The sequence below is a fragment of the Nuphar pumila genome, chromosome 6 (genome assembly GCF_984573655.1).
Source record: "Nuphar pumila chromosome 6, dmNupPumi1.hap1.1, whole genome shotgun sequence".
Taxonomy (NCBI): Eukaryota; Viridiplantae; Streptophyta; class Magnoliopsida; order Nymphaeales; family Nymphaeaceae; genus Nuphar; species Nuphar pumila.
In genome coordinates this window covers 26,043,819-26,058,003 of record NC_143254.1, presented here as the reverse complement: position 1 = coordinate 26,058,003, position 14,185 = coordinate 26,043,819, and the positions used below count along the sequence as shown (strand labels likewise).

General features: G+C 35.6%; 2 protein-coding genes across 2 annotated transcripts in view; both read right to left on the bottom strand.

Annotated features, from left to right (window-relative positions):
• LOC149834423 (gamma-soluble NSF attachment protein-like) overlaps positions 1-14,185 on the bottom strand; it is a 33,365-nt gene that overhangs the window by 6,508 nt on the left and 12,672 nt on the right. The window lies entirely within an intron of this gene.
• On the bottom strand, positions 3,122-7,242 carry LOC149834424 (uncharacterized). The gene is made up of 4 exons (XM_090010126.1): positions 4,243-7,242; positions 4,018-4,136; positions 3,608-3,932; positions 3,122-3,515 (listed from the first exon to the last, which is right to left on the bottom strand). The coding sequence occupies exons 1-4, from the start codon at positions 5,924-5,926 to the stop codon at positions 3,346-3,348; spliced, it is 2,298 nt and encodes a 765-aa protein (XP_089866252.1). The 5' UTR covers positions 5,927-7,242; the 3' UTR covers positions 3,122-3,345.

Here is a 14,185-nt window from a genome sequence, read left to right as displayed (position 1 = left end):
CAAAAAGGAATAATCAATATTCTCATTTAGGTTATGCGAAAAACCATTTTCTTCTTCTAAAAAAGTGACATCTTTTGAGATATAAAGTTTGTTATTTAGTAGGTCAAAGCAGCAGTAACCTTTTTGTTTTTCGCCGTATTCTAAGAAAATACATTCAATTGCCCTTGAAGAAAGTTTATCGTTCTTGTGGGTTAGAACAAAACACTTACATAAAAAAACTCTTAGTCTTTTATAGTCGGGAGACATATTGTAAAGTTTTTCAAAAGGAGAAAGATTTTTCAAAGAAGTTGAGAGTGTTCTATTAATTAAATATGTTGACATTAAAACAGCTTCGGCCGAAAAGGATTTTGGAATATTTTTGGAAACTAATAGAGTTCTTGTTGTCTCTATTATGTGTCTATGCTTTCTTTCCGCAAGACCGTTTTATTGCAGAGTGTTTGGACAAGAACGTTGATGAAGAATTCCATTTTCTTTCAAATATGTTTGAAAATCATTGGACATGTATTCACGTCCCGAGTCAGATCTACGAATTGAAAGGTTTCCTAAAAATTGATTTTTAACCATTGCATGAAATTCTTTGAAAAAAGAGAAAACCTCAGATTTACGATTTAGGAAGTAAATCCATGTAAATCAAGTAAAATCATCAACAAAAACAACATAATATGAGAAGACTCTTTTGGATATAACAGGAGGACCCCATACATCGGAATGAACAAGTTCGAACGACCGTGTGAAAATATAATTTCTTTGAGGAAATGGAATAGCTTTAGATTTCCCCAAAATGCAATCTTTAAAAGTCATGTGTTTGTCTTTACAAGTATTGTCCAAAAAAGGAAAAAGAGACATCTTTAATAAATTCGGATGCCCAAGTCTCTTATGCCAAACTTCAATACTTTTGACATTTACAAAATTACAAAATGACTTAGATGAAAGAGACAAAAATCCATGTAATAAAGATCGGCCCTTCTATGGCCTTGCTCAATCAACTTCCCTAACTGGAGATCCTGCACGGTGCAATCTTTAGGTGAGAAAGAGACTTGTCAACCATAATCGGTAATTTGAGAGACCGAAAAAAGATTTAAGTTAACTTTTGGAACAACTCTTACTTTTTGAACAAAAAAATTTTGAGAGGATTTCAAGTCAAGTGTTACGATACTTTCGATTTTTAAAAATGTCCCATCGGCCGTTGAAACATATGATGATATAGGGTCGGAAAAAACATTTAAAAAAGAATTTTTATGAGATGTCATATGAAAGAGGCACCAGAGTCTAGTATCCACATACCTGAAGGTGATGATGAATGGGCTATAGCGGCTCCAGAAGTAGATGTTGAAAAAGTCTTGAGAAGATGTTGGAGGACTTCGGAAATTTGGCAAAGAGTATCTTTGATATCTCCTCCGTTGATATTTTCTTCTTTCTTTAGAGTGATTTCTTTAACCATGGCCACCTTTCCTTTAAGCTTAGGACAAACCGGCTTAATGTCCCGGTTCATTACAATAGTGAGAAATCACCCCCTTTTTATACCCATTATTTTTTGAAAAATGGGGCGGTCTATAGGCTTTAACATTTGTTCCCGGCCTAGTAACAGCCAAAATTTCATCATTCTTAAAACTTATGCCAAGACAAGTTTCCTCTTGACATACTTTGGCAAGAACATCTTCAATAGGTAAGGCTTTACTTCTATGAAGAAGAGATGCCCTAACTTGTTCAAATTCGGGCCTAAGCCCATAAAGAAATTGAAAGAAATGCTCTTTTTCAGTTTGTTCTCTTCTAAGCTCAATATCTTCCGGAGCCACCCATTTGGGTTCAAGAAGAGCAAGCTCATCCCATAGATGGGTTAGAAAACTAAAATAATCACGGACACTCATGTGCTCTTGTCTAGTAGATCTGATTTTTTCTTGACAAAAAAATTGTCTAGCTAGATCTTTTTGGGTATACATACCCTTAAGGAAGAATCATACTTCATTCGCTCTCCTAAATTTAGCAATGTTGGCACAATTTTTAATATCAACATTGTTCATGAACTATGCCAAGATCTTGGCATGGTTATGTAATGAGATATTGCGGAAATATAAAGAGTACTTATAAGCACTTACAACAATGAATAAAAGAGACAATATCACAAGTCCACTAAGGGACAATGCAAGCACAAACCTATAAGAAGGCAACAATATAAAAAGCCTCTTATTGAAAAGAGAGAGAGCTCTCAAGAATGAAAATATACAAGGGGTTCACCCCTATTTATACAAGAGGGAGAAGAGAGAAAAGGAGGGCCAAGGGCCTCAAAAGGAGAGCCCAAAAGGGGGCTCCCATGGAGTCGTTGGGAGCCCCCAACGGTCACATTTGTGACCGTTGGGGGCTCCAACGACTCTATGGTTGGAGCCCCTTTTGGTTCCTAAAAAATACAAAAAATAAAAATAAAAAATAAAAAAAGAAATTACATTTTAACAAAAAATAAAAATAGTTGTTTTCTAAAACTATGTGAAATTACAAAAATACCCCTATCGGGTATTGATGTATATATATATATATATATATATATATATATATATATATATATATATATATATATATATATATATATATATATATATATATATATATATATATATATGAAGTACATTTTAACACCCCCCCTCAAACTTTATGGGGAAATGACGGAAAGTTTGCCAAGAAGAAACATGAAGCGGGGAGCCGGAAGAGCTTTAGTAAAGAAGTCCGCCAACTGATATTCTGAAGTGACATACGGTAGAGCAATTGTTCCTCGTAAGTATTCGTCACGAACATAGTGGCAATCCATTTTGATATGTTTGGTACGCTCATGGAAGGTATGATTGCTTGCAATCAGTGTTGTTAAAAGCGTTGAGGCGTAGCGAGGCGCTCCACCAAAATCTGAGGCGAGGCGTAAGCCTCGAGGCGCAAAGCGTAAGCCTCAAAAAAAAATATTTTTAAACTTAAAAAAAACTATAAAAATGATCTAAAATTATAAATAAATAAGAAATGCTTTATTGATGAAGCGCCAACCAACACGAAATAAAAAATCTCAAATAAATACGAAAAAAATATGAGATTAACATGTAAAAGTAGCATTAATGCAACAACTTGATCTATATAAGTATCTAATTGCATAAATATGAGCATTCATTCAATAAAAAACTAACATTAACAACAAAATGCATATTAGCACTAACAACATCATGTCATAATTAAAAAATGCATGTTAACATTAACAACCAAATGTTAATGTATTTGTCCAGAATTCTTTAAAATGAGAGTGTTAACATTCACAATTACAACTGAAAGTCCCAAAAAACATATAAATGGCCAATAGCTCTATGATATGAATTAGGGCCTAGGCTCTTGTTGTGTCTCGTCATCATCAATATTTAAGTCTTCAATATCATCATCTGAAGAATCCATATAAATAGGTTCTTCTTCATCTTCATTCTCTGACTCTTCATCATCTACACTTTCTTCATCCACGTCCTCAATTACTTCTTTTGCTTTTCTTTTTCCTTCAATAAAAAAACATGTATTAAATATTTAGGTTATGTAATTAAAAAAATACATTTATATTCATAGCTAGGTAAAAGGAATATAACTTTACCTCGATCTCTTGAAGACATGTCTTGCCTAAAACCACTTTGTGAAACATGAGGTGAAGTGACTTTTTCAATAGGAACATGCTCAATGGTATTTATGTCGAAGTTCGGATCCAACCATGAATCCTCCAACCAATTGGGATCACTTGGCAACACTGGATCTTCCTTCTCCACAATCCACTCATCGTCTGAGTCTATATGATCTAGACATATAGGGTCTTTGGTAGCCCTCCTCTTCATATTTCTCTCTCTTAATTTCATATTGTACATTACAAAAACCAATGCATTCATCTTCTCTTGTTCAAGTCTATTCCTTCGTTTTGTATGCACCTATAATTTCAAATCATTGATAATCAAATATAAGATAATTAAAATATAAAAATGTATTTCAAAAATAAAATACAAAGTCACAAACCAATGAGAAAGTACTCCAATTTCTCTCACAGCCCGATGCACTGCATGTCAAACTTAAAATTCGAATTGCAAAATTCATCAACTCAGGATTTTCGTGCCCAAATGAACTCCACCAATCAGCTGCATTCAAATAAAATAATAAAAAATTGATAAAAACATTAAGAATGTCATAATTAACAAAAACATAAAAAAATATTGACAAATAACAACATAATTGCAAACTTACCAGGACTTTTTAATTTTCTTGTTGTAACAGCTGCCTCTCTGCCAAACAAGTCATTTGCCTTTTTAAATGCATCGATTTGTGTTGTAATTTTCAACCGAATATTTGCATCAGAAACTAATTTTTCAACACAATCATAAAAGCCACCCATAACTTCTCCATCAGGGTTGAAGTTGTCAGCATAATGAAAATGTGGATTTAAATAATAGGCAGCTGCATGCAAAGGCTTATGAAGTTGCAAGTCCCATCGTCTATCAATGATATCCCAAATAGGTTTATATTTTCTTTGGACATTGTCAAGGTTTGAAGCAATTTCCTCCTTCGCTCTATCCATTGCCTCATACAAAAATCCCATAGCAGGTTCATCTGCATCAACGAGTCGCAACACTTTGACGAGAGGTAGTGTAGCTTTAATTGCATATGATATGGCAGCCCAAAACTTATGATCATTAAGAACAATACAAGAAATGTTCTTAGCATCAGATTTCTTATAGTAATTAGATGTTCTAAAATTTGAAGATAAGAACATCGACTTTAACTCTTTCTTATAACATCCAATACTATGAAGTGTAAGATATGTTGTGGCAAAACGAGTGACGGCTGGACGCAGAAGTTCTTTCTTCTTTGTGAATTTTCTCATTAAATTTAATACCCATGCATGACTATAAATGTATCTTGTAATTTTTTTTGCCTTTTCCACTGTATCTTTAAAAATTGATATCTTTCCAATATCTTCTAACATAAGATCCAAGCAGTGGGCTGCACATGGTGTCCAAAAACATGTTTTTCCTGCTGTTAACATATTTCCAGCTGCCACATAATTTGGTGCATTATCTGTAATGAATTGCACCACATTACTTTCACCAACTTCTTTAACAACTTCTTCAAACAACTGACACAAATTTGCACCAGTTTTTTCCATGTCGCTGATGTCAACAGACTTCAAAAATACTGTCCCAGATGAGCTGTTCACAAGAAAATTAATTAAGTTTCTTCCTTTCCCATCTGTCCAACCATCTGCCATAATACTGCAACCAACCTTTGGCCACTCTTTTTTGAACTCTTTCAAAATTTCATGAGTACAATCTACCTCGTCCTTCAAAATCCACGTTCTGATCTCATGATAAGAAGGTGGTTTGAACCCTCGCCCATAATTTGCAATAGCTTCTACCATTGCACCAAAATATGGACTGTTGCAAAGATTAAATGATAAGGCATTTGCATAAAAAAATCTACCAATGGCACGACATGCATTTTTTCTTTCATCCCTTTTGAAAGCAGTGTTTATTGTGGTTTGCCGTGCTTCTTTGTTCACAAAAAGGTCCATAGGACCAGCTGCACTTGTTTTTGCATCACTACCTGATCTACTAGCTTCTTTATTCACATTATCGCCGGTTGATGATCCAAAATAAACACTTCTCCCGATATCCAACTTGGTTTGCTCTAACTCTTCTTTCTTTAGCCTCTGATCCTTTAGATGATTCTGAAAAAATCTTTTCACGTCATGTGGAACCGCTTCGCACATGCTTACACCATGCTTTGTGCCAGCTAAGTGATGCTTTAGCCTATAGATGCCTCCTGTAGTCTGTTTATGACAATAATTGCAAATTACATGTCCTACAAGTTTGAGATCTTTAGTAGGATTTGGAACTTTAACTCCATGATCCCATCCTACATCTTTTGTCATTTTTCAACTGCAAAAATACATAACACAAAATATATATTAACATCATGCATTCTGCTGACCACATTACATGAAAACAAATGCAAAATAAACAATCTTGGTGTATAAGCTATATACGAATCCTAGAAAAAAACATAATTGACGAGAAAAAAATAATAAATATAATTAGGTCAGTTTTTTAATTGGGTCTCAAAGTTCATTCAATAATGCACACTTATAGCCACACACACACATAGTAGAGATAGAGTGGAGGTGGTTTGGATCCCAGATTTCTTCTCAAAAACAAAAAGAAAATACCAACCAACTCCGGAGATCAACCCCAAGAAATTGTGAAAATGCCGAAAAAAAAAACATATATTGAATATGCTAAACAGAGGTCACCATTATGTTTGAATATTTCAATTGTGTGTTCTATCTCAGTTTACACAGTAGTGAAAAGAAACCTACAACCCCACAATCTGTTTTAGTTTGCTTCATTATCCTATTGTAAAAGCACTCAAAACTGAGACTGTTTTCATACTCAAAGATGTGAGCCAATAAAAATCACAAATTAATTCAATTAAAATGGGTTATAGTGTAAAATATCCTATGGATCAACATCTAGATAGACCTAATAGCATCTTGAGAGATCCTTAAATAGTCAGTTTAAAGAAAAAGTTGCTTTTTATTGTTTCATTCAACAAATTTATTTCCAAAATGTAGGTCGGGTGGGCTCCTATACATCAGAAACTGATTGAAATAACCATACAACTGCTCCTTTATGTCCAACTTTTATCTTCAAGAGAAGTTGCGCTGAAGTGACCACCAACATGACAAGGGATACAAGTTCCATAAGAGCCTTTTCAGTTCCTTTCTTTTCAAAGCAGATTGATATTCGCCACCATGAAAAGCAAATGATGCTTTCCAAAAGAATAATAAAATATGCAAATTTAGCAGCAAGGAATTAATTTCTGGACTGTATTCTGCACAAGATGTTCAGGCTCTCTCTCTCTCTCATATGCCTCAAGTAAGCAAGCATTATTGACGAAAAACCAAATCAATGCATGCTTAAACAATTCAGGACATCGCATATTTGATTGCACACCAAGAAATCATCATCGCTACAGTTATATGGACAAAAAAGGAAAACAAGGGACCGCAGTCATATGGATAAAAAATGACTACAATTATTAATAAAAATCTATTTCATATGGACAAATCAAACTATTTGCTGCAGTCAGGGCTGGGCTAGGACTGGGCTGAGCTACAAAAATGGATAAAAATCTATTTCATATGGAATCAGGGTTGGGGTAAGACTGGGCTTTTAAAAAAAAAAAAAAATTTAACTGTTTCGGGAGGCAGGACTGGGCTACAGCCCAATCCTGCCCCCCCCCTAGATACGCCCCTGGTTAATAAAAAAAAAATGAAAAAGCCATACCTGAAGGAAAACGATGATCGGCGGCGAGTGGTGGCCGGCGGCGAGTGGTGGCCAGCGACAGCAGTGCCGGCGGCGAGTGGTCGCACGGCGAGTGGTTGCACTGCGAGTGGTCCCTTCTCAGCAGAGGCGGCGAGTGGTGGTCGGCGACAGCAGTGGCGGCGGCGAGTGGTCGCACGGCGAGTGGTCGCACGGCGAGTGGTCGCACTGCGAGTGATCCCTTCTCAGCAGAGGCGGTGATCGGCGAGTGGTGGCCGGCGGCGAGTGGTGGCCGGCGGCGAGTGGTGGCCGGCGGCTAGCAGTGGCGGTGGACGAAAGGGGACGGAGTGGAGAGAGAAGGGGCGAGGGCTTTCCCTCGCCCCGAAGCACCTGTGTCTTTTTTAAAGACACAGGTTCTCGATCTTTCGAGAATACGGGCCCGGATCCGGGTCGAACTCGGGTCCGGGCCATCCGATGTTTAATGCGCGCCTCACTTTGAGGCGCGCCTCGCCTCAAGGCGTACGCCTCAAGGCGCATGAGGCGTACGCCTTGAGGCTGTTGCGCTTTTTACGTGCGCCTCAAGGCGAAAAGGGTCTCGCCTCGAGGCGAGGCGCGCTTTTTGCGCCTTGAGGCGCGCTTTTAACAACACTGCTTGCAATATAAATGGCATTCTTGTTGTCGCAACATAATTTTGAAGCTTCGGTAATATCAACCCCCATGTCTTTAAGCAGACTGCGAAGCCATACAAGTTCCATTGTCGTGGTTGCCATAGCCCGATACTCAGCTTCAGTAGATGATAGTGAAACTTTCTGCTGCTTCTTGCATCGCCAGGCAATCAAAGAGTCCCCTAAAAAAACACAAAAACCAGTAGTTGAGACTCGATCATTAGGATTACCTCCCCAATCTGCGTCACTATAAGCAAGAAGATTCAAGGAAGAAGAGGATGATAGAAATAGCCCTTTATTGATGGTGTTCCGAATGTAACGGATGATCCAGAGAACAACACTCATATGCACAGTTGTAGGAGCATGCTGAAATTGACTAACTGAATGAACCGCATGGGTGATATCCGGTCTGGTGATGGTTAAATAGGTGAGAGACCCAATGAGTTGTCTGTAGGGTGTGAGATCTTCCAGAAGAACCCCATCCTCCAACTGTAATTTGGCATTAATAACCTCGGGAGTCTCTACTTTTTTGTCATCAAAAATCCTAGACTTAGAACATATATCTGCAACAAGCTTTATCTGTGACAAAATATATCCTTGAGAAGAGTATGCAACTTCAATTCCAAGAAAGTATCTAAGAAAACCTAAATCAGACATATCAAAATTATTTTTTAACATATTTTTAACATCAATAATACTATTTTGATCATTCCCAATGATAATCATATCATCAACATAAAGTAACAATATTACGATACTAGTACCTGCATTTTTAACAAAAAGAGCAGTGTCAGTATAATAAGAGTGAAATCCTAATTTTATCATGATATCACTGAAACGATCATAACAAGCCTTAGGGGCTTGTTTAAGGCCATACAATGCTTTTAAAAGCCGAAGTGTTTGACCTTGCTTAATATTAATTCCGGGTGGTGGATTCATGTAAACTTCTTCACTTAAACTTTCATTTAAAAAGGCATTTTTTACATCAAGTTGATAAATAGGCCATTTTTCGGTTGATGCGACATCTATTAAAGTCCTGACACTGGTCATTCGAGCTACGGGAGCGAATGTTTCTTCATAATCAATGTCATATTCTTGTGAGTATCCCTTAGCAACTAACCTAGCTTTATATCGTTTCAAAGAACCATCGCTTTTAGTTTTGACTTTGAAGACCCAGCGACACCCAATAGGTTTTTTGTAGGGGGGTAGATTAACTATTTCCCAAGTATTAACCTTTTTTAATGCATTTAGTTCAACTTGCATTGCTTCAACCCAATGTGATATAGATTTAGCTTGATTATAGTGAGCGGGTTCAAAATAAGAATGTAGGGTTATTAAACATGCCCGATAGTTGGGTGTTAAGGAATCATAGGATACAAACCTATTTGGGGGTATTGATATTCTAGAAGAATGTCTAACTTGTGGTTCCTCAGTAGACTCAGAAATTTGAGAGTATTTTTCGAGGGCACTAATAGGGTTTTCTTGATTTCTTCTTGAGTAAACATTCATATTTGTATTATTATCATTTGAGGGTATTATATCAAGATGGGACGCCTCACATGTATCTTCTATGTTTTCAAGGAAATCTTCTTGTATGTCATCAATAAGATCATATAAAAATATGTAATCAATTTCATTTGTTTCTTCTATTTTATCAAAACCATTCTCTTCTTCTAGAAATGTTACATCTTTTGAAACATATAGTTTATCATTCTTAAAATCATAACATTTATACCCTTTTTTATTTTCATCATATCCTAAAAAAACACATTCAATTGCTTTTGGAGACAACTTATCTCTCTTATGTAATAGGACAAAGCATTTGCAACCAAAAATACGAAGACGATTAAAATCGGGTGAAAGTTTAAAGAGCTTTTCATAGGGAGAAACATTTTTTAATTTAGAAGAGGGCATTTTATTGATTAGATAAGTTGCGGTTAGAACGACTTCGGCCCAAAACTTCTTTGGAATATTTCTAGAAACAAGTAATGTTCTAGCGGTTTCTACAATGTGCCTATGTTTCCTTTCTGCTAGGCCATTTTGTTGAGGGGTCCTAGGACATGATTTTTTATGACAAATTCCATTTTGGGTTAAATAGTTTTGAAATTCGTGAGATAAATATTCACCACTGAAATCGGTTCTCAAAATAGATATGTTATTTTGGAATTGATTTTGAATTCTTCTATGAAAATCTTTAAAGAAGGTAAATACTTCCGACTTATGACTAAGAAAATAAATCCAAACATACTGAGTAAAGTCATCAATAAAAGTAACATAATAAGAATAGCTCCCTTTAGACATAACCAGAGAAGGCCCCCAAACATCCGAATGCACCAATTCAAAAGGTCTTGATGAAAGAAAAGTTCTAGTTGGAAATGGAATAGACTTCATTTTTCCAAAAATACAATCTTTGCAACTAATTTCTTTTTCCTTACAAAATTTGTTTCCAAAGGGAAAAAGATACATTTTGGAATAACTTGGATGACCAAGTCTTTTATGCCAAGTTTTCATATTTTTTTCTTGGACATAAGAACAAAAATAATTTGTAGGGAGATCGAGATGGTCCATATAATAGAGGTCTCCCTTTCTATGGCCTTGCCCAATCCGCTTCCCGGACCGGAGATCCTGCACAAAGCAACCATTAGATGAGAAAGATATTTCACATCCATGGTCGGCAATTTGAGAGACCGAAAAAAGGTTTAAATTTAGTTTGGGAACAACTCTTACTTTTGGAACACAAAAATTTTGAGAATCTTTAAAAGAGCCAATACTTGAAATTTTTAAAAAGGTTTCATCGGCCGTAGAGACAAAAGAATCCTTTGAATTGGTGCAAACATTAATAAGTGCATTTTCAGGGGGGGTCATATGAAAAGAGGCTCCGGAGTCAAGGATCCAAGAATACGTACCGGGTGATGATGTAGAAACAATAGCCGCACCCGATGTGGAGGAAGAAGCTTTTAGAATTTGTTGGAGAGCCATAGATATTTGCCCAAGAGTCTCTTTGAGGTCATTATTCTTGCCTTCATCTTCTTTGGTGATAGTTTCTTCAAGAGAGGCCACCTTAGGCTTGAAAGTTCCATTAAGCTTTGGGCAAGCGGGTTTGATGTGACCCGGCTCATAACAATGATGACAAACAATCATTTTTCTTCCTCCATTATAGTTTCCTTGTTTCCCAAAATGAGGAGGTTTATAGGTTCTTACATTGTTACCGGGTTTTGATACGGCAAGCACTTCATCAACATGTTTACTCATGCCAAGCCTTGTCTCCTCTTGAGTGATTTCGGCAATGGCATCCTCAATAGGAGGAAAAATAGATCTATGGAGAAGTGAGGATCTCACTTGCTCAAATTCGGGACGTAGCCCAAAAAGAAATTGAAACAATTGTTCTTGTTCCATTTGTTTGTCTTAATTCAATATCTTCCATAGAAACCCATTTTGGCTCTAAAAGAGCCAATTCATCCCATAGCGAGTTTAGGGCACTATAATAGTCTTGAATGCTAGAATCACCTTGTTTGGTGGTTCTAATCTTTTCTTGCAAAAAATATGCTCTTGCAAGATCCTTTTGGGTATACATACCCTTCATAAAGGACCAAGCTTCATTGGCTCGACGAAATTTAGCTATATCAGCACATACCTTAATCTCAACATTGTTCATAAACCACGCAAGGATTTTCGCGTGATTGCTTTCCCAATCTTCCACTTCCTTTTGATGATTTTCAATGGATTTGAGGCGAGCATCTCCTTCAAGAGCCTTTTCTTGACCTCCTTCGTTCTTCGTGAACATAAGCTTAGGTTTCGAAACGGTACCCATGACAAAACCCCAAAGTTTCTTTTCTTTGAGGTTGTTTTCCATTGCCGATGCCCACATCATGTAATTCTTTCCATTGAGCTTGAAGGATAGGTCGATCTTTGCCTCCATGATGTTTCCAAGAAGTGAGAAGAGATACACAAAATATGAAATACACGAACCACACTTTTCCTTCAAGAATCGAGTGACTCTGATACCATGTAATGAGATATTGCAGAAATATAAAGAGTGCTTATAAGCACTTACAACAATGAATAAAAGAGACAATATCACAAGTCCACTAAGGGACAATGCAAGCACAAGCCTTTAAGAAGGCAACAATATAAAAAGCCTCTTATTGAAAAGAGAGAGAGCTCTCAAGAATGAAAATATACAAGGGGTTCACCCCTATTTATACGAGAGGGAGAGGAGAGAAAAGGAAGGCCAAGGGCCTCAAGAGGAGAGCCCAAAAGGGGGCTCCCATGGAGTCGTTGGGAGCCCCTTTTGGTTCCTAAAAAATACAAAAAATAAAAATAAAAAATAAAAAAAGAAATTACATTTTAACAAAAATTAAAAATAGCTGTTTTCTAAAAAACTATGTGAAATTACAAAAATACCCCTATCAGGTATTGATGTAATATATATATATATATATATATATTGTTAAAATGTATCATTCAACATTTGTAATATTATATATATTATATATATATAAAGGATAATACATATTCATATATGGTATCTATGCATATGTATTATCTTAATTATATATATAAAATATATATTTCACTATTTATAGGCATAGGGGTAGTTTAGACATTTCACAGTTTTACGCATATTCCATTTGGAATATGTTTGTAATTTTAATTTTCCTTTTTTAATTTTTCTCTTTTTTGTGGTTTGTGCCACCTAGGGAGGCTCCCCAAAGAGTCGTTGGGGAGCCCCCAACGGTCACAAATGTGACCGTTGGGGGGCTCCCAACGACTCCTTTGGGAGCCCCCTAGGTGGCTCCTCTCTTGTGTTATAAATAGGGGTCTCCCCCTTGTAATTCCTTCACTCCTTGGAGGAGCTTATGCTCCATTGTATAGGGTTTTTACCCTCTTCTCCCTATTTCTTCAATAATATTCAACTTATGACTTTAATATTCAACTTATGACTTTAAGTCATATTTATCCCTTTTATGGGTTTATGTATTAGCACTTGATGTGCTTGTGTTGTTCCCTTAAGTGGGTATATTCGCACTTAATGTGCATATGTATGGGTTCATTATCGAACCTAAAATATTCAAAGTCACTTTTTAACATGGTATCAGAGCCCGGTTACGATGGGGTTGTCTCTTGGCGCAACGGAAAGCGTGGTGCTCAAGAAATGGTGAAGTATTCTTTGTTCCTTCTCTCTTTTTGGAAGTTTTTCGGTATGTATCTCTTTTCTTAACATATTATGCATTATGAAACTATTTTTTGCACATTTAGTGTTTTTTGATAGTTGAATCATTTCCTTTTAGTATATTTTAAAAATATCTCTTTTTAATTTTGGTAAACGTGTTTATTGTTCAAATATATAATTCTTGTTTATATAAGTTATCGATTCCTCATTACATATTATAGTAATTTATGTTTTTCAAAATTGAAATTACATATAATAGTAATTTATGTTTTTAAAATTGTTTTCAATTATGTGAGATTTATGATTCTTCCATAAGAATTTCGTGATTAACCTATAAATTAACTTTTTATATATATTTTCTTGCTAAATTAATGATCTTTGCTTAAAACTCTTGTGTATGGTTTTTAGTGCTTTTTTGTGAAAAACAAAAAAAAATTATATATATATATATATATATATATATATTGATATAATGAGAATTTCTCGCATCTAAATATTGGTTGTTTATTTTAAAAATCTTCTCACACTCTATAGAGTGCATAGTGTATCTATTGCATCCTTTGGTATAAAAGATTTTCATTATTTTGATTTTTCCTCTAAGGATGCCTACATTGGCCATAATATGGTCTTCCTTGTCTTAAATTGCATATGATTGCAGAATTAAAGCTTGAGAGTCTCAAGCATTTGTTTCTTTTTATGAAATACATGCTTTATTACATGTTTTCCTTTATTACGCTTTTTGCGTATTTTGTTCAAGTGATTGTGAAAGTGTCTTTGTACACTTCTTTTATAAAATATTTATGCTTGTATGCGTATTGTCTATCCATAGACATTTTCACATAGTACTCTCTTTTCAATAAAGAGATGTTTTTATTGCCTTCTTTAGGGCTTGTGTTTGTTTTTATCCCTAAATGGACTTGTAAGATTGTTTCTTTTATCATTATAAATGCTTCTGTAATATCTTAGTACATGTTGTCCTAAATTTGCACATTTAAGATTATTGCCATTTTACATCTTGGTATACATATAAA